The 26,458-nt window shown below is 44.1% G+C and overlaps 1 protein-coding gene across 2 annotated transcripts in view; it reads left to right on the top strand.

The window, feature by feature from the left end:
• The window catches only part of FREM1 (FRAS1 related extracellular matrix 1), a 65,956-nt gene extending 40,601 nt beyond the window's left edge, over positions 1–25,355 (top strand). Inside the window, exons 25-37 of one of the 2 annotated variants that reach the window (XM_033086345.1) lie at positions 4,884–5,298; positions 5,609–5,810; positions 6,261–6,405; positions 8,573–8,702; positions 10,097–10,169; positions 11,051–11,200; positions 12,382–12,617; positions 13,329–13,376; positions 13,656–13,814; positions 14,008–14,133; positions 16,732–16,847; positions 23,813–23,898; positions 24,881–25,355. In XM_033086345.1, coding sequence (XP_032942236.1) covers positions 4,884–5,298; positions 5,609–5,810; positions 6,261–6,405; positions 8,573–8,702; positions 10,097–10,169; positions 11,051–11,200; positions 12,382–12,617; positions 13,329–13,376; positions 13,656–13,814; positions 14,008–14,133; positions 16,732–16,847; positions 23,813–23,898; positions 24,881–25,080 — 2,086 coding nt within the window. In that variant the 3' untranslated portion in view covers positions 25,081–25,355. Of the gene's footprint in view, positions 1–4,830; positions 5,299–5,608; positions 5,811–6,260; positions 6,406–8,572; positions 8,703–10,096; positions 10,170–11,050; positions 11,201–12,381; positions 12,618–13,328; positions 13,377–13,655; positions 13,815–14,007; positions 14,134–16,731; positions 16,848–23,812; positions 23,899–24,880 lie in introns of both variants that reach the window. The other variant, XM_033086348.1, reaches the window with a different exon arrangement.
• Positions 25,356–26,458: the final 1,103 nt, after the last annotated feature.

Here is a 26,458-nt window from a genome sequence, read left to right as displayed (position 1 = left end):
CCCTGGTTTTATGTTTCTTAATTGTAAAACACTTTCACCAAAACTAGAATTAGATTATAGAAGTTAGGTTGCAGTCATGCCAGCCCTAGTTTGGGCAGCATAGTGTAGTGGCTTGTGTCAGTATGACTTCCATATCACATTAACAAAAGCAGATTAAACAATTCTAGGCAAATTGTAAATGAAGATAAACCCAATGTTTTTTGTTTAGGTCAATGGCTAAGAACCAAACCAGAAAGTCAGCCTTATGAAAGTAAGGTTATGATGCTTTAATAAACATTGATATTTGATAACTATTTTAATCCCAATAATTATGTTCCTTGATGTTACCATTTGGAAATGGTTTTGTATAGACATATTAATATTCTGGCAGAATAGTATTATTATTTCAACAAGGAATTAATTATATGAGTAACTGTGGAAGGAGGAGAAATTAACTGACCAGATTTTTACTTCCCCTAAAATACTTCCCTCAGTCATAAATTTACCTGTATTGTCTGATGCTGTTGGCCTGGAAGAAAGATTTGGCAGTGCTTGTTTGGACAGACGACTTCAAGTGATTAGCAACCTGACATCAGATGCTGGCAGCAGGATGCTAAAAGAACATGCTAATGTCTTCCATTTTGACATGCTGGCTCGATTTTGTAATGAGTTGGCACTATTTATGATTCCATTTTTATCTTTTAAATGCCATGACAGATGGTAGGTCCTATAGCCAATTCCATTGCCATCAAACTGCAGAAAGCATGAAATGTTGGTTGTTGTGAAATCAAACCATGCTACACGTCCTCCAAAGTTTGCCTGGGAATTGTACTCTAAATTTAATCAGAGTGAGAATACTGGCTGCTCTCCACTCCTGAGGAAATTGAAAAGCGACATAAACCATAAATAAACAACCAACCAAAATCTCCTGAAGTGCAGAAGGACATCTTGGACATGGGCAGTTTCATCACCTGTGAAACTGAGCAGTGAATGAAATTAATGGTGAATTTCAGTCTGATGTATACATGCAGGAGTTTTGTTCCTATCTGGTAGTCTGAAGAAGGCTGGATGAATCTTCAGTTTCATGAAGAGGATTATCTAAGTCCTTCACTAAATACTGTTTGAGACATCATCCATATATTTTTACAACAACCAAAAGAATGAGAGAAAATTCACTTCTGCTGCAGTCCTGCAGGTGTTTGGAGAGAAGGTTAAGGTCTTGGCTGGAGGTACTTTACCCTTTTTTCTCCTAACACAGTATTTATCATCATTATTTTAGTTCTGTATTTGATTTCAGATAGCTTACAAATAGTACAACTCTTTAACCATTGGCACAATAGCATTAGGTCAGTGTAGACAGATGTCTCTAGGTTCCCAGCTGGGAATACCATTCTCAGTAAACATATTTCTAACTGCTACATAGTCCCTGGTCTGCCTATGCTCATTCCCATCTGTTTCATGGCATAGTGCCAGTTTACAACTGATCAAGCTCTAATCATCCAATGTTGGTGAAGGGAATGAGGAGTTTTAGATGGACAGTCTGTGTGACACAGTAAGCTGCTCCCTGACCTACTGAAAGTCACTCACATTCAAGTCACGCAGCAAAACACTAGGTGTTGACCCTGCAATTTTAAAAATACTTCTTCAAGGTCTGTAGTCCAAGGCGAAACAGATAATCCACTAAATGTCAGCCAGTCCTCATTTCATTTAAGTACGGTATGAGAGTGTTAGGTGGAAAGCAGCCAACTAGGCTGGCCGTCATACTGTCTGAAACAACTGTCCCACTCTAGTAGAGACAAATTTCTTTGCACAGCAGACTCTGCTCCGACTCAGGCAGAACAAACCTGTGTGAAAACCACCTTACAAAATGTTTTTGCACATACTGTGCAGCATAGTAATTAAAATTTATGTAGAAAGACAGGTAACTCATACATGCTATAAATTGATTGGACATGAAGGATTGTGAGATATTTTCAGAGCAGTTTTTACTTTCATATACCCTCAAAAGTTTTTGTTACAGGTATGAAAATGTTCCATGTAATTCTTTCCAGAAGAAAATACATAAATAATGATCTTGCCAATGAAATCTAAGATGAATTTTAAAGGCTAAAAGATTGGTTTTCTCCATATTTTTCTCCAAAACTAAATTAAAAAATAACTTTCTGCAGACCATGCTGTCACTCATATGGCAAAAGGCCATCTCCAGCTGGTAGGCTTCTGTCATGGTTTAACTGCAGCCGACAACTAAGCACCAGGCAGCTGCTCACTCCCTCCCCACCTGACAGGACTGGGGAGAGAATTGGAAAGGTAAAAGTGAGAATACTCATGGGTTGAGATAGAGTTGAGATAGTTTAGTACGTAAAGTGAAAGCTGTGCACACAAGCAAAGCAAAACAAAGAATTCATTCACTGCTTCCTGTGGGCAGGCAGGTGTTCAGCCATCCCCAGGAAAGCAGAGTTCCATCATGCACAGCAGTGACTTGGGAAGACAAATGCCACCACTCCAAAGGTCTCTCCCTCCCTCCTTCCTTTTCTCCCAGCTCTATACACTGAGCATGACACTGGACAGTCTGGGACATCCTTTGGGTCAGCTGGGGTCAGCTGTTCTGGCTGTGCTCCTCCCAACTCCTTATGCACTCCCAGCCCAGTCTCTGGCAGTGCAATGTGAGAGGCAGAAAAAGCCTTGATGTTGTAAGCACTGCTCAGCAATAACAAAACCAAAGCACCCTTGTGTTATCAACACTATTTACGGCACAAATCAAAACTGCAGCCCCACACAAGTCACTATGAGGAAAATTAACTCTACCCACGTCAGCAACAACAAAGCTTCCAACAGATTTTTTCTACAGCCCTGGGGACCTTTCTCTTAAATTTGAATGGAAAACTATCTGTAGTGAATAATCGAATCTTAAGCGTATATAAAGAAACATCACTACTTGAGAGAGAGCTACAAGAAACTACAGTAGTTTCACGAATACAAGCCGCACGGATTATAAGCCGCACTTCCGGTGCCTCGACAATGTTGCTGTCTTTGTCAATAGATAAGCCGCACCCCGAATATTAGCCGCACTTTCGTTCGTCGCGAGAATCCGTGCGCGGCTTTCACAAATTGGCCAATTAGTAACAGGATCGCGGCATAGCGGGCTTTACTGGCTCGGGGCGGGGCCAGGAAGGCTCGGCCCGCTCATGGTTGCCGACGGGGCCGGGTGGCCCAGCTCAGCGCCACGGCTCGGCGGGGCTGGCCGGGTGGTGCTGCCGCCGCCGCCGGGCTCGCTGGCCCCCCTCTCCCGTCAGCACCGCCCCGCTGCCGCGTTCGCTCGCCCGGCTGGCAGGGCTGCCGCCGCCGGGCTCGCCGCCTGCCCCGCTGCCGCTTTCGCTCGCCCCGCTGCCGCTTTCGCTCGCCCTGCGCCGCGCCTCGCGAGCGCCGCGCCTCGCGAGCGCCGCGCCCGCCCCGCGCCGCTTTCGCGAGCGCCGCTTTCACGAGCGCCGCTTTCGCGAGAGCGGCGCTTTCGCGAGCGCCGCTTTCGCTTGCCGAGTGCCGCTTTCGCGAGCGCCGCTTTCGCTCGCCCCGCCGGCAGGGCTGCCGCCGCCGCCACCAGGCTCGCCGGCCGCCCCCTCCCGTCTGCACCGCCGCCGCGTTTCCTCGCCCTGACCGGCACTGCAGGCCCCCGCACCGCCGGGCTCCCCCACGCTGCTGGCCCCGATTCTGCTGGGCTTCCCCCGCTGCCACGCAGCCCCACCCGCCGGCCTTCCTGCTTCTGCCATGCTCCCCTGCACTGCTAGCCCCAGTTCTCCCGGGCTCCCCCGCCATGCTGGCTCAGGCTCTGCCGCCCTCCCTGCCCCGCCCTGCTGGCTCAGGCTCTGCCGCCTGCCCCCCACACTGCTGGCCCCGCCTCTGCCAGGCTTTCCCACCTCTGCCGGGGCCGGCCGGGCTCCAGCTTGGCTTGGGGCTGCCGCGGGCTCTCACTTCCGTGTTGGCAGCTTTTAGAATTTTGTTAATAGATTGGCCGCCCCGGAATATTAGCTGCACTTCCGGGTTTCCACCAAAATTTTGGTCAAATTGGTGCGGCTTGTATTCGTGAAATTACTGTATATGGCTATTGATAGAAATTCCCAGCATGGAAGAACTGTGCAGATATGGCCATTTGCTAAGTTCATGCTATGGATATCAATATTTTTAACATTATCCTATACAATTTGTACAGTTCTGCCCAATATCTTAGTATTTTAGTGAAACTTTACTTGACTTCTGTAAAGAAACATAAATTAGCTCCTCTGAATATATGAAAATGTGAAGATACAGTTAGTGCCTAAACAAATCCATGAAGTGAGACAAGGCCTGAATCTTTCCCCAGTTTGGTTTTCCAGATAGTTTTGGGGGCACTGGGTAGAAAAGATTTGTAACCATGAACTGAACGGAACCCAAACCATACCAAACCAGGCAGGTCATGCACTTCACATACCTCTTTCTGTAAGCTGTAGGTGCTACTGCCAGGTAACCAAGTGAAGATAAATTTTAAGGATGTGTAAAATATAGTAAAATATTGTACCCAGAAGCTTCAATAAGCCCCCCATGCAGCCTTTCCTTTTAGATCTTCTCCATCTGTGTCCCAGCTAGAAGACTGGATCAGCTCTGACTGTTGACCTTCAAGGCCTCTCCTCTGGCACCTGCTCAATCCCTGCCAGTGCAATGTAACTCCTGTCATATACCTGGCTGTCTGCTTTCCTGTTTTTAAGTTTTACATCCACTCCATTCAGAGACTGGGTTTGTGCTTCACCCAGCTCTTCTACTTTTGCAGTATCAGCACAGGCAAGTCCTGTAGTAAAGGTCTGCATTGTCATTTCATTTCAGTACATGGTGAATCAAGAACAGATGCTGAAGACTGCCTTGCCTCTCTTTGCCAGATTCATCGTCAGCAATGGACTGAGGACTAAGCATGGGACATTCGAGATCGTCCTGGAGGCAGCTGACCAGGCTTTGCCCACTCTGTCTAGGAACATCGGGTTAAGAATAACGGAAGGAGCTATGGCACTTCTCACTCCTGATGTACTGCAGCTTTCAGACCCAGACACTGCGAAAGAAAACCTTACTTTCCTCTTGGCTCAGCTCCCCCAGTATGGTCATCTCTATTATCATGGGGCTGTTCTACTGCAGGACAATTTCACACAGCAAGATGTGGACAACAGGGATGTTGCATACAAGCACCGAGGTGGGAATTCCCAGACTGACAGATTTACATTTGTTGCCACGGATAGGACTAACCACGGCTTCATCGTGAATGGGAGGGTGCAGAGCAAGCCAGTGGCATTCACCATCCAGGCAAGTGTGACCACAGGCAACTTAAGAGAGATAAATTGCACAATAAGGTAAAAAATGTATCAGTGATGGTGACAATTGTTACTTGCTGCAGTCTGATTTAACTATGCAACTCCAATGTTTGTTTTCTGTGATGGGCAATCTGTGCCTGGAAACTTCTCGCATGAAGTACAACTTAACTGGAACTCAGGGGTCTGCAGCAGACTGTGTGCCAAAGTGGCTATTGCTACCCTGATCTGGTTACTGCTTTTTTAGCAAAAGCAGGACAGAGAATATCCTGATGCTGTAAAATGAATGTGTAACTTTGATTTAGGTGGACCCTTTGGACAAAATGGCACCAAAAATTATTCATCTTCATTGCTTTTCTGATGTGGAACTCCTGAAGAATGGCAATTATGGGATCTATATTACTGCCAGGTCCCTGAGGGCATCTGACCCCAATACAGAAGATGACAAAATAATTTTTAAGATTTTGCGAGGTCCTCATTATGGCTACCTGGAAAACATAACAACAGGTGATTTCTTTTATAGTCTCTATTAGGGATCATACCAGATCAGATTTCAAACCCTACCCTGTTAATGTTTGCTTGATAGACAGTCAGAATTTCTTAGCAAACTTTGGGCAAAGTCTGCCTGTAGTAACAAATCTTTTACAATGAAACCTGAGTCTTAATTGTCATAAATCCTCAAAGAGTTTGAGATAATTTTTAATAGCTGCTGATGAGAAAATTTTTTATTTCTATCAAGAAATAAATATTAATATTGAACTTGGCCTTCTGATAAACATGTTACACATTAAGAAAATGGCAGGGGTTTATAGTGAACAAGTATGTTTAGCTATAAACCCACATTTCTCTAAGTTCAGATTCTCCACAAAAAAAGAAAAGTTGTAAAGAGTCTGTATGAGCTGCATGGCTCTTATTAGCACGCTTTTGGTTCACCTGCATATTACTCATCTTTCCTAGGTGGACTCATTCAGGAAGGATTTAGTCAAAAGGATTTAAACACCAAAATCATACTTTATGTCATCAACCAATCACAAGAAGTGAATTCAGACAGCTTGAAGTTCCAAGTGACAGATGCCAGTGGAAACTCTGCGGCACCCCAAAGGTAGCTCCACTCCTTGGTGATACGGGCTGTGCTGTGCTGAGCTCACCACCCCCTGGGGCAAAAGAATGCTGCTGGGCTTGACCCCATGTAGACATGGGCATAGCTGCAACTCAACCTGCCAGTACTTTTGTTAGAGCGGAGAAGGTTTCTTTCCCTCAAGAAGGTGAAATACAAGGGGTGAGCTCCAGGTTAGACTGTGTCACAGTTCTCAAGGGCCTTCAGGGCCGCACTAGGAAATGTAATTAATTTACTGGAAATTGGGCATTTGGAGATCTGAGATGGTGCATGGTGAAGCATGGGACTACTGCTTCATGAATATGGTCCTGCTGCTGGTCACTCTTGCCCTTAGCTGATGGCAATGCATTTTTCACAAGCTTGAGATTACAATGGAGGGGATGCTCTCAAATGACAAAGCTATGAGCACCATATTTCTGCAAAAGAGCCCTGAAAGAAGGTGGACAGCATATAGCTTCTTCTTTGTCATCCACTGCATGATTTAGGCATACTATCCAAAATCTTGTGACATACAGCGAGCTTCATGTAGAGAAATTATAATATCTGTGATAATTATAATATCTGTGATGATAAAAGCCGGAAGTGTGAGTAGGTCCTCAGCAGAAGCAATGCTTCTCTTTATTTCTGAAAATAGGGCTAAATGTTCAATCAACTTATTCAATCAGAAAAAAATAGAGGAAAAAGAAAAAACAAAACAACAAAATAGCCAATATGTTTTTTTCTGAGCTAAACTGACTACTCACAAACCAAGACTCATGGTGAAGAAAGAGGAGCAGAGAGCTGTACCCAGGGGCAGAGTACTTCCCTGCATGCTGGAGAGAGCACAGGGACTGAGCTGAGCTGGAGGCAGCATTTAGGCAGTTATGTGCTGTGCCAAAAGATGTCCCCATACACAAACACATCTGAGCACGGACAGCCCAGCTGTTCTGTGATGGCTTGCAGATGAACCAATATTAAAACCACCATTATGAGATGCCACTTCTCATGGGAAAGAGCAACTCCTTGTTGGCAGTGCACAGCACAGTTTCAGGAAAAGAGCAAAGAAGGATCTCTTTTTTTTACAGAAAACAGGCATTGCAGTGAAGTTATCCGCTAGCAAACCAAAGGGGAATTTTAGTGAAAATATAGTATTTTAATATTGGATTTAAAATCTTGTGTGATACTTCTTCAAATCAAAGTATCTATCACGTAATGATCACTGGCTCGAAATACACCATTTATTGTTCATATCCCAGCTTTTTTTGAATGCTGCTGGACTACATCTGGCACATCCATCTTTAGCAAAAATGAAGCAAATCAGGTTCTAAATGGGTTTCCCACAAAATTAGCATCAGAGCATTGAGGAAGACAGGAGGACGCTTCCACTGATGATAGAGTTAGCCAGCTGTGAAAGGCTTAGAAGTTTGTTTTAGTAAAGTTCAAATTGCAAATAGCTCAGCTTAATTTCCTTCTTTGCACTCTCATTCATCCCTCTCTCACTCTCACTAATTTTTATCACAGTTTTTAAAAAGAAGGTATCTTCACTGACTATCCTGTGCAGCACAAAATCTTCTGAGCAGTCTTCAGACACTGCTCCCATCCTCCACAAACAATTCTAAAATTCAGTGCATAAGACACCTGAAATCAGATAGGGGAAAGGTTGAAGAATAAAGTATGCAGAGTATTAAAATAAAGGGAAGAGAGAAGGCCCTTGTACAGAGGCAGAAAATTCCAAGATCGTACTCTGTATGGTACAGGAGGAGAGTTAGAGGATCTAAGCAGATGGGTAGAAAGGAGGATATTCCTGAGGAAAGACTGAGGAGGGAGAGTATAATAAAACTTCAGGGCTAAAGGATAAACAATGATGACTTGGCCTACTGTTGTTATGGACGAACTGCTCTTCTCAAGGTTACTGCAGAATTCCTCTGGCTGTGAAACAAGACTTGAGTGTGGTTTAGGGTAGATCAAGGCTGGTCTGGAAGATTTATTACAGCCTCTTCCTAATCAGTTAAATCACACAAAAGTGTTGATTTGGAGACGAAGACTCAGTATGTGTATTCGCTAAAGCAGCAGTCGGGAGAGCAGGCTCCTCTGACAGCCTCTGAGCAGCTGGGGCTGGGGGTGACCGGCCAGGTGGCTTTGCTCTACGCTCACATTCCTTCCTCTCCCACAGGCTGGAGCTAAGCTGGTCTCGAATTGAAATGTTACAGACTGAATATGAGGTGTGTGAAAACACAGGAGTGGTGTCTCTGAAAATCACCAGGGCAGGACACTCAGGGGAGTCTGCCTTTGTAACTGTGAAGGTAAAGCCAAAAGCCAACAACTTAACTTAATAGTAATAACTTCAGCTTACTATTTTTTTCTTCAGATGTAAAGATAATTCAGTGCTCATCAAAGAGGCCCTGTGATTCAATCCACTTGGATACTCACTGGGACATTGTCCTCGCTACTACAAATGGCTGAAACATTTCTGACAAACTTTCTTGAGTTTTAAGTAGAAATACTGATTAGCCAAACCTGGAGTGTTTTGGACCAGCGTTTCAGTTTTGATGAAAAAACGGAGAGACAGTTTCTTCTGGTACTGTGCTCAGAAGCTTGGTTTCCAGGATCTGCCACTTTAAAATCCAGGCTTTGGGCAATCTGGGGCCTTGGGGCTTTTGTTTTGCCTACTTAGGCTGGAGAAGCCCAGGATGTATAGGGACTTCAACTACACAGCCATGGCAGCCTTCTTCACTTCTCCTCCCACTGCCCACAGCCTAGGAAAACCCCCTACATCTTCAATGACTCTCTCTGTCTTATGTCAAAAAGACTAGACTGAAAGCAGCAGGCTGTAATTTTGTAGAACAGGTTTTGTGCAACTTGCCTTCATAAATTTTATCTTTCCTCGTAAAATGGAATTCCAGTATTTTATCAGCTCCCCTTGCTAGAGAAATGCCATTTTCCCCCTCACATTTTCGGAGGATTATAGCCCTAATTAGAAACATAATTTTGATTTTTCTTCTACTGAAGTTAGAGTGAATTTTGCTAATGGTGCCATCAGGGGCCATCCTGTCCTGCCCTTCACAGACTCTGGTGATTCTAGTCTATCAGTCATTTGCAGAAACAGACCAGTAAAATTGTTTCCAGGATCAAGAGCTGGAACAGGTACACAGTGTGGAAACTGGTGTCCTCTGGTGTCTCCTACGAAAATTCACAGGGTTGATGGAATCCTTATACTTACACATGTAAGGTTCATATCTGTTCTAATGAGTCTTTGGGGATGACAGAAATGACCTCTGTGTGAAAAAACTTCTTTCAAGATATCACAAAGGGACAAACAGGAAAACATGGCCAGGTTGTTGCTGCTTTTCTGAGATGACAGGATGTGCTTGACTAGGAGCCAGGTGTGGCAGAGTCCCCAGGCATGGTGAGCAACAGTGTTACCTGGTGTTGTCAAATAGCAATCTGAGAGGGAAATGAGCAAAATTATAAAATAGGATTTTTTTTATATGATGCATTTTTTAATGAGCAAGGACAGACTAACAGTTGCACGTAAGAAGGTTTATTCTTCAGGTCTTTATCTTTTTTTCCAGCCTCGGTATATGCATAGGTTGGCCTGTCTATTTGAGATGTTCAAAGTACCTTCAGCATGCAGCAGAATGCAGTCGTTTGGTGAAATGGGTCATAGCATGGTATTTACTATTTGATTTCTTCTCAGGTCAATGAAATATCTGCTAGGCTGGGAAAGGACTTCACAGTGACTCCCTCCAAGCTTGTTCAGTTTGATCCAGGTATGAAATAGAGCACCGAATAACTCTAAAATTAATTCACTGATTTTGAAAGAGTAATCTCTTGCTTTGGAGGTGCAATCTATTACATGTCTGTAGTTAAAGAAGTACAGTATTTGAGAACAAGCCTCATTTTTTTGGAAGTACTGTGGGCTTCTCTAGTGAATTGGTATCCTTATTACTTGGCATGAGATTGCTTACAGTCTTTTATATTGGTTAAAATATCAAAAGTGCTGAAATGATGTCTCCTAATCTCCCAACAACTAGGCCGGATAGGATTTAACCTGAGCTGAGCTGTGGGATGCTTTAAAGACTTCAGCCATTATAGGTAAAGCACAGGTCAAAGCATAGGTCAAATTTAGATAAAACTGAGAACAAGTTAGGTTATTCAAGCTGACCAAGACCCTTTTTCATTCACATACAAGCCTGAAGCTACCCAGTAAAGAAAAGGAAACAAAAAAACCCCAATGGCAAGGTTTGCCTAAAAGGTTGCATTTCAATCTAGTTTTTAATCCATATGCAGGTATCCTAAATAACTGTTCCATCTTTAAAGTTAAGCTTTTCATATAAAAACCCTATGATACATTTTCTCTTGAAAACCGCAGTGGAAGTCCTAAATCTATGTATTGAAGTGCAATTTTGCACATCTACAGCAGATTTTTGTTACAGTGTATGCACTTCAACTGAATCACCATTGCCCGGGAACAAATGCAAACTTAATGTTATTTGGAAGAACAGCAGGAGTCCAGTCAGCCAGTAGGAGCACAATAGCATACACAATCTACTCCATGCTAGCTGCAGACATGTTAATTAATCTATTTCTTCGACACCCTGATTGATTGAAATAGCACTTAAAGAGTAATTAAAATGTTTTTTTCTGTTAGGAGTGTCAACAAAGATGTGGAATATAGCAATTACCTATGATGGATTAGAGGAAGATGATGAAGTCTTTGAAGTAGTTCTGAACTCCCCTGTGAATGCTGTTCTTGGCACACGGACAAAAACTGTAGTGAAAATTTTGGACTCAAAAGGAGGTATTCTCTTTTGATCTTCATTACTAAGAAGGTGGGACAATCTTGGCGGAGTAGCTACCTATTTTCAACCAATTTTCAACCACAAGTTGCTCCTAACACTCACCATTAGATCAAACCACCTAATTTCTTTTTGGAGAAAACGGCTTGACAGTTGCAGGCCCTTTATTCTCTCACACAATCATATGCATCCTCTCAGGAAACACAGCATGGAGAAAGCAATGAGAACAAAATGAAAAAAGTGCCAGGAAAGAAACCACTTTTCATAACAACATGAGTTCAGTTCTCATTTATTAAAGTGGGAAAAATTGGTTCTAGATCTATAAGAGTTTTTTTCCCAGTTATTATTTAGTTGTTACACACCCTCTTTTTCTTCTTGAAAAAGAAATGTAACAAATTAACCCATCTCTTAGCAATGTATTTTCCAATGTTTAAAAACCACAGTCCACAAATTCATAGCATACAGTTTACTCTTTGAAGACTGCATTATATTCGTGGTTTTCAGTGATCAAATGTGGTGTGCCTAAAATCAGACCAAAAAAGGAGGCAACTGTAGAAACAGAAATATAGGAAAACTGTAGAAAAATAGAAATAACTAGAAATGCAGCTGTATTCTCTGACTGCTGAAGCATTTTTTTCCTGGTGTTTAGTGAAACAATACTTAAAATATCCACATTGCAATGAATTAGACTTTATGTTACCAAAATCCCCTTTAAAATTTCAGATTTCTTTTCTCCTAAGCATTCCTTTTGTAAACCAGGACTTAATTGACACAATGAGCTAATTGAAACAAGTGTCCTGGATTTCCAAGAAGCAGCTTCTCTGGGCATGATGGAAGGATCATCAATAGTAGTTAAAGATATATTCATGGTCAAAAACCCCAGCACTTCAAAGCCCAGTATAAACATGAAAACACGTATTTTCAGCAGATACTTTGTTGAAATTCTGACCTGTGGTTAGACAGATGCATCACATATAAAATATTACTTACATAGGTAGTAGTTGCAGTTATATTCATAGATAACCCCAGAAATGGGGGTAACCTAACAAAAAGCAAATCAACTTCTTCAAGTGAAAGAATCATCCAACTTTTAAGGACAAGCTGTTTATGTGCCCATGTCAACACGACCAGTTATCTGCTCATGCAGTAAGAACTGACCATCTGCCATTTTTTATGCTTTCAGGTCAATGCAGCTCCAGTTCTACTGGCCAAAGCAAACATGACTTCTGGGGGAGAGGCACGCTGTTTCCAGTTTCCTTGGGCTCCTCATTGCCTTCCAGGCCTGGCAATGTCTCCTTGGAAGGGATCCCACTGCCTCCTTCCAAAAGGATGAGAGAGCATGGAGGGGACCTGCGGCAGGAGCACAGCTTGGCGAATCGGTCCAGGACCAGGCTGAGAGTAACTGGAAATGGCAGAACAGTAAGACACTTCTGTAGTGCAGTGATGGACTGATTTGTGAATTTATTGCGATGTGACATCTTCATTTAATTGTCATTTTTGTAGCAATTCCGTTTGACCATGCAGTAACTATAAACTACAAGAGTTAGCTCTGAGTCAGATTTGGGAGCTATTTAAAAATAGTGTAGGAAAAAGCCAAAAACAAACCAACCTGATTTGAGGATCCATGTATGCAAGAGAGGAATAAAATCCAGACTTGGGGGAGGAAGCAGGCATGAAGCAACTTGAGCAATTATGAAACTTCTTATAAAAGTTAAGGGTAAGTTAGAAGTTGGTGGAACCAGGCAAATGTATAGAAGCCATGCATCTGGTACTGAAGTTAGACAGCTGAAAACATTGTTACCTCATACAGGGAATAATTATTTAAACATTACCCAGTGATTGTCCTGCTTAAGCTATATTGACTTAGCTAGATATTTAGTAACTTTCTGCTACTGCGACCTTAAAAGTTATTGGGATCTGTTTTTTTAGGAATATTGAACATTAAACTTGTAATTTGTGCCTTTTAATGGCTCCTTTCAGAAATGATACATTTCTATACTAAAAGAGAAAAACTAAACCCAAGACATGCTCTGCATGATGTGTAACCTAGCAGTAAATGTTACACAAAGTCTTCTTGTTTCTATAATACATGAATATACCCATCTCATTCTGCTCTTCTACATTTTTCAGGTTCACCCGTCATCTGTATTTAGAAATGAAACAGATGTGATTTTCAAAGTAAGAGTACTATGGGTATTGGTTGGAAATTTCCATGACTTCTTTCTGATTTTGTTCTTTCCAGGCTTTATCACTGTTAATAATTTGTTATGTCCAATACTTTGTTTTTCTATTTAGCATTCTTTTTCTTTGGAGTAGTTTTCCTTGATTCACAATAATTTGTATAAGAATGAATTTTTATAATTTGTTTATTTAATTTATTAAAGAGCTGCTTGTGCATACGTACTAACCCTCTCTTTTCTTCTTCTGTTCTTTTGTGTGTGATACTGTAAAATGAAGTATCACGGGATCATATCACTCAAAATAGAGGATGACACCTCTTCAGCTGAAACCAACAAGAAGATACAACCACAGATAAATGTCATGTCCTCCAGGAAAACAGAAATCCCACAGGCTGATAAGGCAGAACTTGCAGCTGAACGAAGATCAAGACATAAGGTATGAAACGCTTTTTTTCCATGGGCATTTTCACCGTCTGTTTTAAGCTGTGCTGTTTTCCAAAATGATTCAACACCTAGAAGAATTTTCATGGCACAAAATTTTAATATAAGACCTAATTAATCTGTTTCATTTCAGTTGTTTGGTGTAATTATTTTCCTTCAAATGTTCAAATGACATTTTCTCTTTCCAGGACTTCTACTCTTTTCAAAAGGCTTGTACACCAGATTTAAAGGGTCTATTGCATTATGAAGAAAGCACACAGAAATTATTTCAGTGTGATGGGATAACATGGAAATTCTGGAATTCCCAAAGCAAGGTAAAAATGTAGCCATGTGTAGGTATCTATGTCAGAGCATGGAGCCTACAATTGGTGATATGCTCTTGCAACTGTTATTTACCTGAACAGGGAATACAGTAAATTCACGAATACAAGCCGCACTGAGCATAAGCCGCATCTCTGGGTGTTGGCAAATATTTCATTCTTTGTCCATAAATAAGCTGCACCCGAGTATAAGCCGCTCTGTCGTTCGCAGCGAGGACCCGCGTGCAACAAAGTTGCCAAATAGTAACAGAACGACGGCAGGGTGAGGTTTACTGGCTCGGCTCGGGCTGTGCAGGCTCGGCCTGCTCGGGGCTGCTGACGGGGCCAGGTGGCCCAGCCTGGCGCTGCCGCTCGGCGGGGCCGCTGGGGGCCAGCCGCCGCTGCCACTGGGCTCGGTCACCACGGCCCGGCTCTGCCCTGTGGTGGCAGGCGGGGACGGAGCCCCCCGCCGCCTCTCAGAGCCGCGGCAATGGCGGCGCGGGGCCCCCCCATCTCTCCCCTGGGCTGCGGCAGAGGAGGGAAGGGGGGAGCTCTCCCTCCTCTCTCCCTGCCCTCCGTGCTGCCTACAGGGTGCCAGGCTCCACCCACGGCGCAACAGAGTAGCAATTTGTAACAATCGCAAAATGCCGACTTTGCAGCTGCTCGGCTCGGCACTCTGGCTGGCACTTCTGAGGTTGTAAATGTCAGAAAATTATTCACATATTAGCCGCTCCTGAGTATTAGCCTCATTTCCGGTTTAGGAGCAAAATCTTAGTCAAAATAGTGTGGCTTGTATTCGTGAAATTACTGTAAATGTTATCCAGATTCAGGTCTGCTTTCAGTAGAAACAAAAGATTCCCAGGAACATGATGAAGACTTGACTGCTGTAGTTGCCTTTCCTCTCTGACACCCACAGGTGCTCCTGGACGAACCACATGAGCACACTAGTGTCTTGGTGGTTGTGATGTTGTGGGCATCACACCGTCAATGAATGAAGTCTGTGGGAGAATAGGTGGAATTCAGCAAAATATGCTTACTTAGGTACAGTAATTTCACGAATACAAGCCGCAACAATTTGACCAAAATTTTGGTGGAAACCCGCAAGTGCGGCCAATATTCCGGGGCGGCTAATACATTAACAAAATTCTAAAAGCTGCCAACACGGAAGTGAGAGCCCGCGGCAGCCCCAAGCCAAGCTGGAGCCCGGCCGGCCCCGGCAGAGGTGGGAAAGCCTGGCAGAGGCGGGGCCAGCAGTGTGGGGGGCAGGCGGCAGAGCCTGAGCCAGCAGGGCGGGGCAGGGGGGGCGGCAGAGCCCGGGCCAGCAGGGCGGGGGAGCCCGGGAGAACTGGGGCTAGCAGTGCAGGGGAGCATGGCAGAAGCAGGAAGGCCGGCGGGTAGGGCTGCCTGGCAGCGGGGGAAGCCCAGCAGAATCGGGGCCAGCAGCGTGGGGGAGCCCGGCGGTGCGGGGGCCTGCAGTGCCGGTCAGGGCGAGGAAACGCGGCGGCAGTGCAGACGGGAGGGGGCGGCCGGCGAGCCTGGCGGCGGCGGCAGCCCTGCCGGCGGGGCGAGCGAACGCGGCGCGGCGCTCGCGAAAGCGGCGCTCGCGAAAGCGGCGCGGGGCGAGCGAGGCGCGGCGCTCGCGAAAGCGGCGCTCGCGAGGCGCGGCGCAGGGCGAGCGAGGCGCGGCGCTCGCGAAAGCGGCGCTCGCGAAAGCGGCGCGGGGCGAGCGAGGCGCGGCGCTCGCGAAAGCGGCGCTCGCGAAAGCGGCGCGGGGCGAGCGAGGCGCGGCGCCCGCGGAAGCGGTGCTCGCTAAAGCGGCGCGAGGCGAGCGCGGCGCGGGGCGAGCGAGGCGCGGCGCGAGCGAACGCGGCGCGGGGTGGCCGGCGAGCCTGGCATCGGCGCCGGCAGCCCTGCCAGCCGGGCGAGCGAACGCGGCAGCGGGGCGGTGCTGACGGGAGAGGGGGGCCAGCGAGCCCGGCGGCGGCGGCAGCACCACCCGGCCAGCCCCGCCGAGCCGTGGCGCTGAGCTGGGCCACCCGGCCCCGTCGGCAACCATGAGTGGGCCGAGCCTGCCTGGCCCCGCCCCGAGCCAGTAAAGCCCGCTATGCCGCGATCCTGTTACTAATTGGCCAATTTGTGAAAGCTGCGCACGGATTCTCGCGACGAACGAAAGTGCGGCTAATATTCGGGGTGCGGCTTATCTATTGACAAAGACAGCAACATTGTCGAGGCACTGGGGGTGCGGCTTATAATCCGTGTGGCTTGTATTCGTGAAACTACTGTATTCTGTAAACATACATTCTCCCCACCAATTTATGCTGAATTTTGTTTTGCTGCTTTCCCTGTACAGACTACAGGAGACAGAAAATGGTATCCAAACGAATATAAAATCTTTGGAGGATTTTTGGAACTGAATCCTACTGTCACCATTAAAGCTAGTAATTGTAAATTGTAGGATCATCTGTCAGACATTATTTATTTAAATCTTTTAACCAATGCTGTAGCTTTATTTATGGACACCAAAGTTCATGCTTGGTTTAATTTTGGCCACAAGTGCACAGACTATCTGTGCACAGACAGAAGTCTTTTTTACCTCTTTCTCTTTTATTTTAGGAGGTAACTATGAAGAAATGTCCCTCTGGATGGACTTACCATGAGGGCAGCTGCTACTTCCTGGTAGTGAATCACAAGGTCACCTGGAACACTGCTGCTCATGCTTGCAGAGAACAGTAAGAAACCGTAATACATTTGCTGTGCACTGCTGTTTCCCTGACCTGAATGCTGCTCTTGAAGCCAAATTTATTTTGATAAACTCAGCTTTGGCTGTTCTGCATAGCTCCCCCCCAAAATGGAACAAATCCTGGGATTCAAACACAGTGGACAATAAAAATATTAGTCTCATAATGTTTCAGGTGTTGATGCTATCTTAATCCCAGCATGAATTCCCGAAGCTGTCCATCTGCAGTGAGGATACTTTCCCAATGGGAGAGTTAGTTTGGTAGAAGAGAAACTCAAGAGTCAGTAGAAACTCAGAATTTCATTTTCTCTTACTCACCACTTCCTTGGCACTACCTTCTCTTGACATAGTAATGATAAAATATTGCCAGCTCCTGTGTGCCTCACTGTATTCTTCTGAAGATGCAGCTTTGAAGATTCAGTAACTACTTGAAAATTTTTACATTAAATTTAACAGTGCATTTCTGACTTTTTAAGGATATAAAAACAACAACAACAACAATAATAATAATAATAATAATAGTTATCTCAAAGTAGGAGATAAAAAACCTGCAAGTCTTGCTTTCTGGACACTTGCTTTGGGATTTTGGCTTTAGGGGCATTAGGTTAGCACTGGAAAAAATGTTAGCCACGATAACATGAAGCTTGTCCAAGGATAGGCATGCTCTGTAGCTTGTCCTGAATTGTGAGCAACAGCTTGAAAACCAATCTGAAAAATAGGAGGGCCTTAAACAGACCTCTCCATTACTCCAGACCTCTCCATTACTCCAAGGAAAATTGAAACAGGGAAGAGTTGGAAATAACAGAAACGGAATATGTTCCATAAGTAGTGGAAGGACATGCTGAGCCATGAATCATGGCCAAGCACGCATAACAAGAATTGATTCATTACACTCAGTTATGCCAGATTATGTTGTCTTGGTAACATGCAAAAGAAAAGTCTTGATATTACTACTTCCCAAGTGATGGAAGATATTCTTTCCTAAAATTTAAATTTTTATGTGCTCTTGTGAGCTCACCCCAAATATTACGTTATCACTTGGTTTACTTACAATTTCAGCTGAAATTGTTATTATCTGCTTTTATTATGTTAGCAAACAAAGCTAAAAATCGTGACTATTTTTATATATTTATATATACTTTTTTAAGGCTTCAACAGTGAATTGATCTCTGGAACCATATGTCACTCTACCAGGAGGTGTTTCCTATCCTCTAGAAGAGTGTGATTTTTGTGACCCATATTTTTTATTGGTGGTAGCTGCTTGATGAAGGCTATAGTGTGCAATTTAGATATTGAACTGAATAAAAGTAAACAAATGTAAACAACAGTAACTAAATTACAGTGTTTTAAAAAGTACACAGAAAATCAAGGCATAATACTGAATCCACAAGGAAATGAATCCTAGGGTGGTGCTAATTCAATTAATGTCATACTAACATAAACTAAGGAAGATTTATCCCAGTAAATGGAGTACTCCTTGCCTCCATCTGGATCGGATTTACAAAAGAACAGCTTCAGAAACATGCTAAAACGTGGTACAAGAACATAACTTATGAAATTTTATTTTGTGCTTTTCCCCAGCTCCTCCAGCAATCATCACCACCATTAATTGCGATGTTTCAGTTATTAATAATGATTCTATTGACATTTAAATGTTTCCAACAGGGAAATAAAACTACCATGGAGGTCAGTCCTCAATTTTCAATAGATCAAACAAGCTAGATAGTAAATGAAAATATTAGAATTGACTTTCAGTAAATCAGCCAACTTTCATGAAAAAAAGAATAATTTTTTACTACTACAAAAATGGCATAATTTTAAGCTCCTATTCATTTATCATGCTACAGTTTTTCTATAATATAGAACAGGGAAAAGAACTCAAGCATTGTTAACATTGATTAACTAACAGCCTACAGCTAAACAGCCCCCTACCCTTTTTGAGACAAGCTTGCAATCCTGAGATGATGGACTTGAGAGCCGGCTGTACAAAAAAGTATACAGAAGTAAGCAGGCTGAAAAGTGTCTGGAGAAGGGCCACAAAGATGACAAAAGGACAGTAAGGCCTGCTATGTGAAGAAAGAAGGCATAGGGGAGCCCTTATCACCATATTTCAGTATTTAGTGGGTGGCTAAGAAGAAGATGGAGGCTCTCTTTTAACAAGGAGCTACTGGAACGAGCAATTGGAACGAGGTTACAATTACACACAAGGGAATTTGTTTTTCCACTGTGAGATCAGCCATTAGAAGACTCACCCCAAGGATGTGGTGGATTCTACAACATCAGACACTTTAAAGGTTTTGCTAGAGAGAGTGCTGGACCATCTTGTCTGGACTGTCCTTTGGCCAAGAAAGGTTGGAACTAGATGATCCTTGAAGTTCCTTCCAACCTGATAGTCAGGTTATGTGCATCTGTTACAGGCGATATTCAACCCTTTTCTTTAGTTTCCAGGTGCAGGGGTACAAGCAGACAAAAATATGTGCTTGTCTTGATGCAAGTTTTTATATATCAGTGTTAAACTGGGGATGGGGGAGACAGGAAAATCTCAGTTAATTGCTGTGAAAATCTTGCACTATTTCTAACCCTTCTCTAATTCATTGGAGAAAAAGATGGTTTAAGAACTCATTTCTCTGGCTTTCTTTGTATGCATGAAGAGGCTCTTGGCAACATGAAGAGAAGCATCTGGGAGATATTATGGCTGAGTGATCCCACAGCAGCCTGATTCAGAAGCAATTTTGATGATTTATGCCACAGCTCTTGTTTATCCAATAGGAACATGTCCTTCCCAAGGGTCAGCTCACTCATATGTGAGATGGTTTCACTGCCGCCACTGAAGGGATGGAAGAACTGGATAGACGGAACCCAGAGTTGTGTCTTTTGCCTTGTTAGTCATATTATACCTTTATCTTTTTCGAAGTTTAACATTTAATTAAAACTCAAATATTATTAGATTTCAGGTCCTTTACTGCCAACTGTGTAAGGCAGGACATGCTATATTGTTTGATGGTACAATATTAGCTACATGTGGCCTCAGTTCTTGGGAATCACAGGCAGAGACACATCTAAAGTAACAGATTAGGTCCTTCGTGGTGGTTCAGTGTTCCCTAGTGCAAAGCAGGACAGTAGCTCTCTTCTCCTGGCCCTAGTTCTCTGAGCAACTGGTTTAACTCAAATTATTGTGTGTGACTCCAGCAGAGGGATCCAGGTACCTAGGGTCATTTTAAAGGCCTTGTGTACGCTGTCTGACTTTCAACTGCCAGTCTGGAAGTGAAGGGCTCCTGCAAGCTCTCGCCATGTCTGCCACTCACATCTGAATGTTTTGAATGACATAATGTGATGTAAGCAGCATTGACACCTATTTCAAGGCATCAGGGTAACTCCCTAGGTGACCAAACAAAAGATTGAGATAAGCACAGCCTTTCAGTCACCCCCCACTCCCTTCAACATCATCAATTCAACATGGATTTACTACAGCAGTTCAAACAAAATGTTTTGTCCTGTGGAGACCTTCACACTTAGTCAAGTGTGCTTTTGCCAATGTTAAATTTACCAAAATGGTACCATACTCTTAAATATATCGGACAATTTAATGGAAAATCAGTAGTCTTTTTGATAAGTATTTTTCATATAATACTTCAAGGTCAATAGCTACCCAAAATACTTCCTTAATTTGTATAACTGCTCTAAGATAAAGGATGCTCTTTACTCAATAACAAAAATTAAAAAGCATGCAGGAACAATTTTAAATGGATGGTTTAGCACAGTAAAAAGTGATGTGAGTGGGTTTGTTGTGGCTTCTTTTGGTTGTATTTGTTTGTTGGTTTTTAGTTTTGTTTGGGTTCTTTTCCTAATAAAGCATTATAACCCCTTATTTTGACTAATTTACATTAGGAAGTGCTAAATGCACACAACTCCATAAATAACATTATCTTGTAATTTCCGGTGTCTGATGCTATGCCTCCAGGTTCAGTGAGTAACATTATGAAAGTTCATAATGTTCTTTCAGGATGGTTCTCATTTCCCTACAATACATAACCCCCCTAACTAGGTATAGCAATTAGAACAGTTGTTCTCTCTTCAGTAATGTTCTTCTCAAGCTGTACTTAGAAAGCACTCCTATAGAGAAAAAAATAGATTACATTATAATTATTGCAGTGCTTTCACAGTGATGAAGTCTCTCCCTGGTACAGGGATTGGAGTCTGAAACTGTTATTGCTCAGACCATGCCTGTATGTCATAAGTGACAGAGCAGTTACTGACACACATTGATGCTTTTTGGCTTCTCATTTTCAAGGACAACCAGAAGCAAGATATGTTCACCTAAAGCAAATAACTTAGTTCCTGGGTTTTGAGTGTCCTTAAACAGAAGCCAGAGGCTCTATTTTTGTTCTTGCTCACCTAGTAGTGATATCACAGAAACTGCTGCACAAACCTCTTCTCAGGTCCGTTTGGTGAGTGCAACCACAGGCACTGTGAGGCAGAATAGAATCCTACCGCTGAAGAAGCTAGCCTGGGAGGACACCCTGAATTAACTGCTTCTACTTTACTGGACTCTGTCTGTAGAAGACTGAGTACAAAACTTCCCAACATTTGTCAGTGTAACAGCTTTGTTCCTAGCTCACCAGATATCCTGTGCCTGGCAGATTGGCCCAGAAGGGTGGAAGCCTGTCATCCCTGGGACATACAGGAACATCTCACTATGATGAGAGCCCGAAGCCCTGCTGACACCTTCACTGGGTGCAATTCTGGGGGCCTCTACCACAGTGGGTGCACAATCCTGACCCCTGCCAGAGAGTTTTGAGGCTGTTACGCCACACCTGTAGGGGAGGAGAGTGTGCACAGGTGTCAGTGTGATCCTTTACATGCTGTTCTCTAGTGGCCAGGAATTCAAGGAGCCCCCCGATGGGCCTGACTTGCCCCAGGGCAGCTGTGATTGCACAGGCGAGGGCTAACACCCAGCTGTCCTGCTGGCCTGGGCAGCTCCACGGTGCAGTGTGGAGCAGAGGGCAGCTCCATCCCCTGCTGCTTTGGGATAACAGAGGAGGACTTTGCAGCAGGACCATCCCCCCTCAGAAACACAATGAATTTATTTAATATCCTGACCCTGTGGGCCACAGACTAAGGAATTATCCAGGTTTTGTGCAGTAGGGTCTATGCAGAATATTGTGGACCAGAATGTCAGAATTTCTCATTATGTAAATTTTTCCTGCTTCCCTATCTTGTGTGGCATCATAAGGAATCCATGGGATCAGTACTCTTAGAAGACATAAAGGGCAAAAATGGGAATGGAGCTTCAGGCATGGATGTCTAACCAGGTAGCAGGCTTAATGGTGGGCTTTGACTCTAACATCTGTTCACAGTCTCCATAGTGAGCTCAAGTGTGCCATGCCATTCTTCAGGCCTGATTGCTGTCCTAGCTCTTAAAGAAGGCAGTCATCACTTCATCTGGACCAACAGCGATATCCCGATCATCTGGCAAAAGCAATGAAATTAACAAAATCCTTACAATATCATTTACTTATTCTGAAGTTCAAAAAGTTTTTTTGCACTCTTAAAATGTTTTTATGAGCAGTGTTGTTTGCTCTGGCCCTATCAACTCTCACCCAGGATATTCTCAGAGGCTGAAGGGGTTGGCATCACTTACAGACTGAGCAGCAGTCAGAAGTGTCAGCACCAGAGGTTCAGGATCAGAGGGAGGGCAACACCAGGTGTGATATGTAAAAAGGTGATATGATATCAGCAGCAAGCAGACACAAAGAGGGATAAATAAGATGTGGAGCCACTGATGGTTGACAGTTCCTGGCAAATGTGAAGAATGGCATTTGCCTCTTAATGCCTAAAGATTTAGTGTGCTCTCATATGAGTAGCCTGCTGGTGCTTGTATGTTTTGTACTGGCTGGAAGATTTGTCGGTGCAGAGCTTATGCACTGACTTAACTCAGAAATAGCCTGCTTAATACAAACCACAACTTCTCTCCAACCTGAACTAAATGTGTAGTCACTGCAGACAATACCTGCATTTACTCATTTACTGAGTGCAGGTTCACAGGAAGATGGAGAGACAAAACAAACAGGTCAGCTGAAACCCAAAATTAAAAAGGATGCAAAAAAATGCAAAAAAAAAAAAAAAAAAAGGGTTGGGATAGAGGGAGAGGAAGGAAACGGGGTGGGGTTGGGGGTGAAAATTATGAAAGAGCCTGAATGTTGAGTTTAGAGAATGTGAGTGCAACTGTGACAGGGGACATTTAGATTATATATTATGAGAAGGTTCTTCACTCAGAGGGTGGTTGAGCACTGGAACAGCCTCCCCAGGGCCCAGACAGTGGTGACAGCACCAGCCTGACAGAAGTGTTTGGACAACGCTCTCAGGCTCGTTTTGTGATTCTTGGGCTGCCCTGTGCAGAGCCAATAGTTAGATTTTTATGATCTTTGTGACTACCTTCCTACTCAGGACATTCTATGATTTTGTGATACTATTATTATTTCTCAGAACCAAATTACTGCTTAAATGTAGCATTCAAAGCTTCAGTATTGTCAAAACATGATTTTGATATGATATCTCTATCCCTACTAAGTGAAATTGTATCTTTCAGTAGCTTGAATTTCAGTATAGAAAGTTTATTATTTTATGGAAAATAAGGTATCAATAATTGCTCCAATAGTTTAAAACACAGTTTGTGAGTATGAGGCACGTATTTCCTGTATACATTTCCTTCAGTTGCCCAGTTGATTTAATTTTCTGTTAGAAAAACCAGACTAGGACTTGGATTCCTCCCCAGGCAATCCACAATTTTAAGACTTCATGTAATTAATTATTCCTTCATGACAGTAAGTTGCAGTTTTCGTGTGACTCATTATTTATATACTTTATACTAGAATCAACACCCTTTTGATAAGTTGATGGGAGCTGTCTGTCACTCTGTGGAATGCTAATTACTCTGTCCTCTCTCGTTGAGCCTAGGTACCTGGGGAGTTTAACAAGTGTGGCTAATGAACAACACATGCAGTGGTTGTGGGACTTCAGTGGGAGGATGCCCTTTTGGATAGGCAAGTATATTGGCTGCAAGTTTCCTCTGCAGATTGCAGTTCCTGTACATGTTGAAAAGTAGAAACTGCTGCAGCAGTTCAAGCCCAGTTTTTAAACACTGTATTGTCCTCAAATTTTTGCTGCTTTTATTATTTCAGCGCAAGCATAACCCAAAAGCCATAATTTACCCCGTTACTTTTATAAGTCTTAATCAAAAAGATGAATCTATCATGATGTCTATTGCTGGACTGTTTGTGTCTTGAAACCTTTCCTATTTTGGCAAAAGCTGATGAAAACTGTTCTGGTGCAGCTCCTAAAACTTTATCTCAGCTTTGTTTTGACTTTTACTTTGTTTATCCCTAATTTAGCTTTTTCTTTTGTTTAAATTTAAATAATTATTTGTGTTACTCCTAATTTAATGGTGTCATCTTGTGTTAGAAATCTTACAAATTAACCTGATGATAAGCTAAAGTAAATTTCATCATATCATTTCAGATTTAGCTATTTATTATTAGGCACTTGACATTTAATGAGAAATAGAAAGAATTTGGATGGGTCTACTTAGTACCTCCTTTCTGTGAATGACTGCCTTAGCTCATATACTAGTGCTACTGCTTTTTTCTAACCCTTCTTGTTTCTGCAATACTGTCCTCAGTTTGGTTCTTCTTCTCTGATTCTGAACTGTAATTTCAAGTATCAAAAGAGAAACCTATGAGGTGATAGACACGCAATAGATGAAAGGAGAGAAAAACATTTTAGATACTCACTATTGCAGAAAAAGGTATTTTCCTTTATTCATAGGGCACTAAATGTGATTCAAGTGGACTAATTAAATCCTAAATTGTGCTTCGCTTATATTTGACCAGATGTTTGCTTTTTCTCTCAGCATGCAATTGTATGCATTTTTTAATGAAGAACAATTTACAGAATAACATGACTCTCCTGGCATCCGGCTCCAGTGACAATAAACATCACTGATTTGGTCTTACTTATTTCACACAGGTTTGAATGACCAAGTCAATCCTGGACATTGGGAATGGAATGGAGGAGAACCTGTAACCTACATAAACTGGAGAAGAGGCTCCTACCGTTTTCCAGTGAGAGGAAGAAATTGTGTATTTGTGCAGAAGCGAGGAAAATGGCAAGCAACTGACTGCAAGAAGGTCAAACCAGACAGCTATATATGTTCAAGAAAGTTGTAGTTGATGGAGGATGCTTCTGAAAGCATATGGACATTCATGCTTTTTCAGTATTTTAGCTGTGTTAGAAAACCATCCTAATTACCAGCAAGGCTTATTTTATATGCTGCCAGAGGTGCAGATGCACTGGCCTCTAATCAAGGTATAGAGATCAGCTGCAAAAATTAAACACAAGTTAAAGTTTTGAAATCTCCCCAAAAACATTGATCTGTTACTTACTCATATGTACAGTAAATTCACGAATACAAGCCGCACTGAGTATAAGCCGCATCTCTGGGTGTTGGCAAATATTTCGGTTTTTGTCCATAGATAAGCCGCACCCGAATATAAGCCGCTCTGTCGTTCGCAGCGAGGACCCGCGTGCAATTAGTAACAGAACCGCGGGAGGGCGGGGTTTACTGGCTGAGCTAAGGTTGTGCAGGCTCGGCCCGCTAGGGGCGGCTGACGGGGCCAGGTGGCCCAGCCCGGTGCTGCCGCTCGGGGCCGGCCGCCGCTGCCACTGGGCTCGGTCACCCCGGGTCGGCGCTGCCCCGCGGTGGCAGGCAGGGACGGAGCTTCCCCCGCTCCTACGGCAGTGGCGGCGGGCGAGGACGGAGCTTTCCCGCCCCCGTGGCGCCGGCGGCGGGCATGGACAAAGCACCCCGCCTCCTCCCCGGGCCGCGGCAATGGCGGCGCGCACTTCCCGCCCCCCCCCCCGGGCCGTGGCAATGGCGGCGCGTGCTTCCACCCGCCTCCCCGGGCCACAGCAATGGCTGCGCAGGGCTCCCGTCGGCTCCCCGGGCCGCGGCAATGGTGGCGCGCACTTCCCCCCCCCTCCCTGGGCCGCGGCAATGGCGGCGCGCACTTCCCCCCCCCTCCCCGGGCCGCAGCAATGGCTGCGCAGGGCTCCCGTCGGCTCCCAGAGCCGCGGCAATGGCGGCGCTCCCCCCCCCCCCTCCGTCGGCTCCCCGGGCCGCAGCAACGGCGGCGCCCTCCCCCTGTCGGCTCCCCGGGCCGCGGCAATGGCGGCGCCTCCCCCCCTCCTCCCCTGGGCTGCGGCAGAGGAGGGAAGAAGAGAGCTCTCCCGCCTCTCTCCCCGCCCCCCGTGCTGCCTGCAGGGAGCCAGGGCAACACGGTAACACTGTAACAATTGCGAAATGCCGGCTTTTACTGGCCGGTGCTTGGCTCGGCACTCTGGCTGGCACGTCTGGGGTAGTAAATGTCAGAAAATTATTAACATATTAGCCGCACCCGACTATTAGCTGCACTTCCGGGTTTCCACCAAAATTTTTGTCAAATTGCTGCGGCTTGTATTTGTGAAATTACTGTATTTTTATACCAAAGAGCTGCATCTCAAGGCTTTCATCGCATTTCTGTGTAAAAGTACTTTTTGTTTTAAAGA

The sequence above is a fragment of the Catharus ustulatus genome, chromosome Z, assembly GCF_009819885.2.
Source record: "Catharus ustulatus isolate bCatUst1 chromosome Z, bCatUst1.pri.v2, whole genome shotgun sequence".
NCBI classification, from domain to species: Eukaryota; Metazoa; Chordata; class Aves; order Passeriformes; family Turdidae; genus Catharus; species Catharus ustulatus.
The sequence above is the reverse complement of the archived record's forward strand: the minus strand, read 5'-3'. Positions and strand labels throughout refer to the sequence as shown.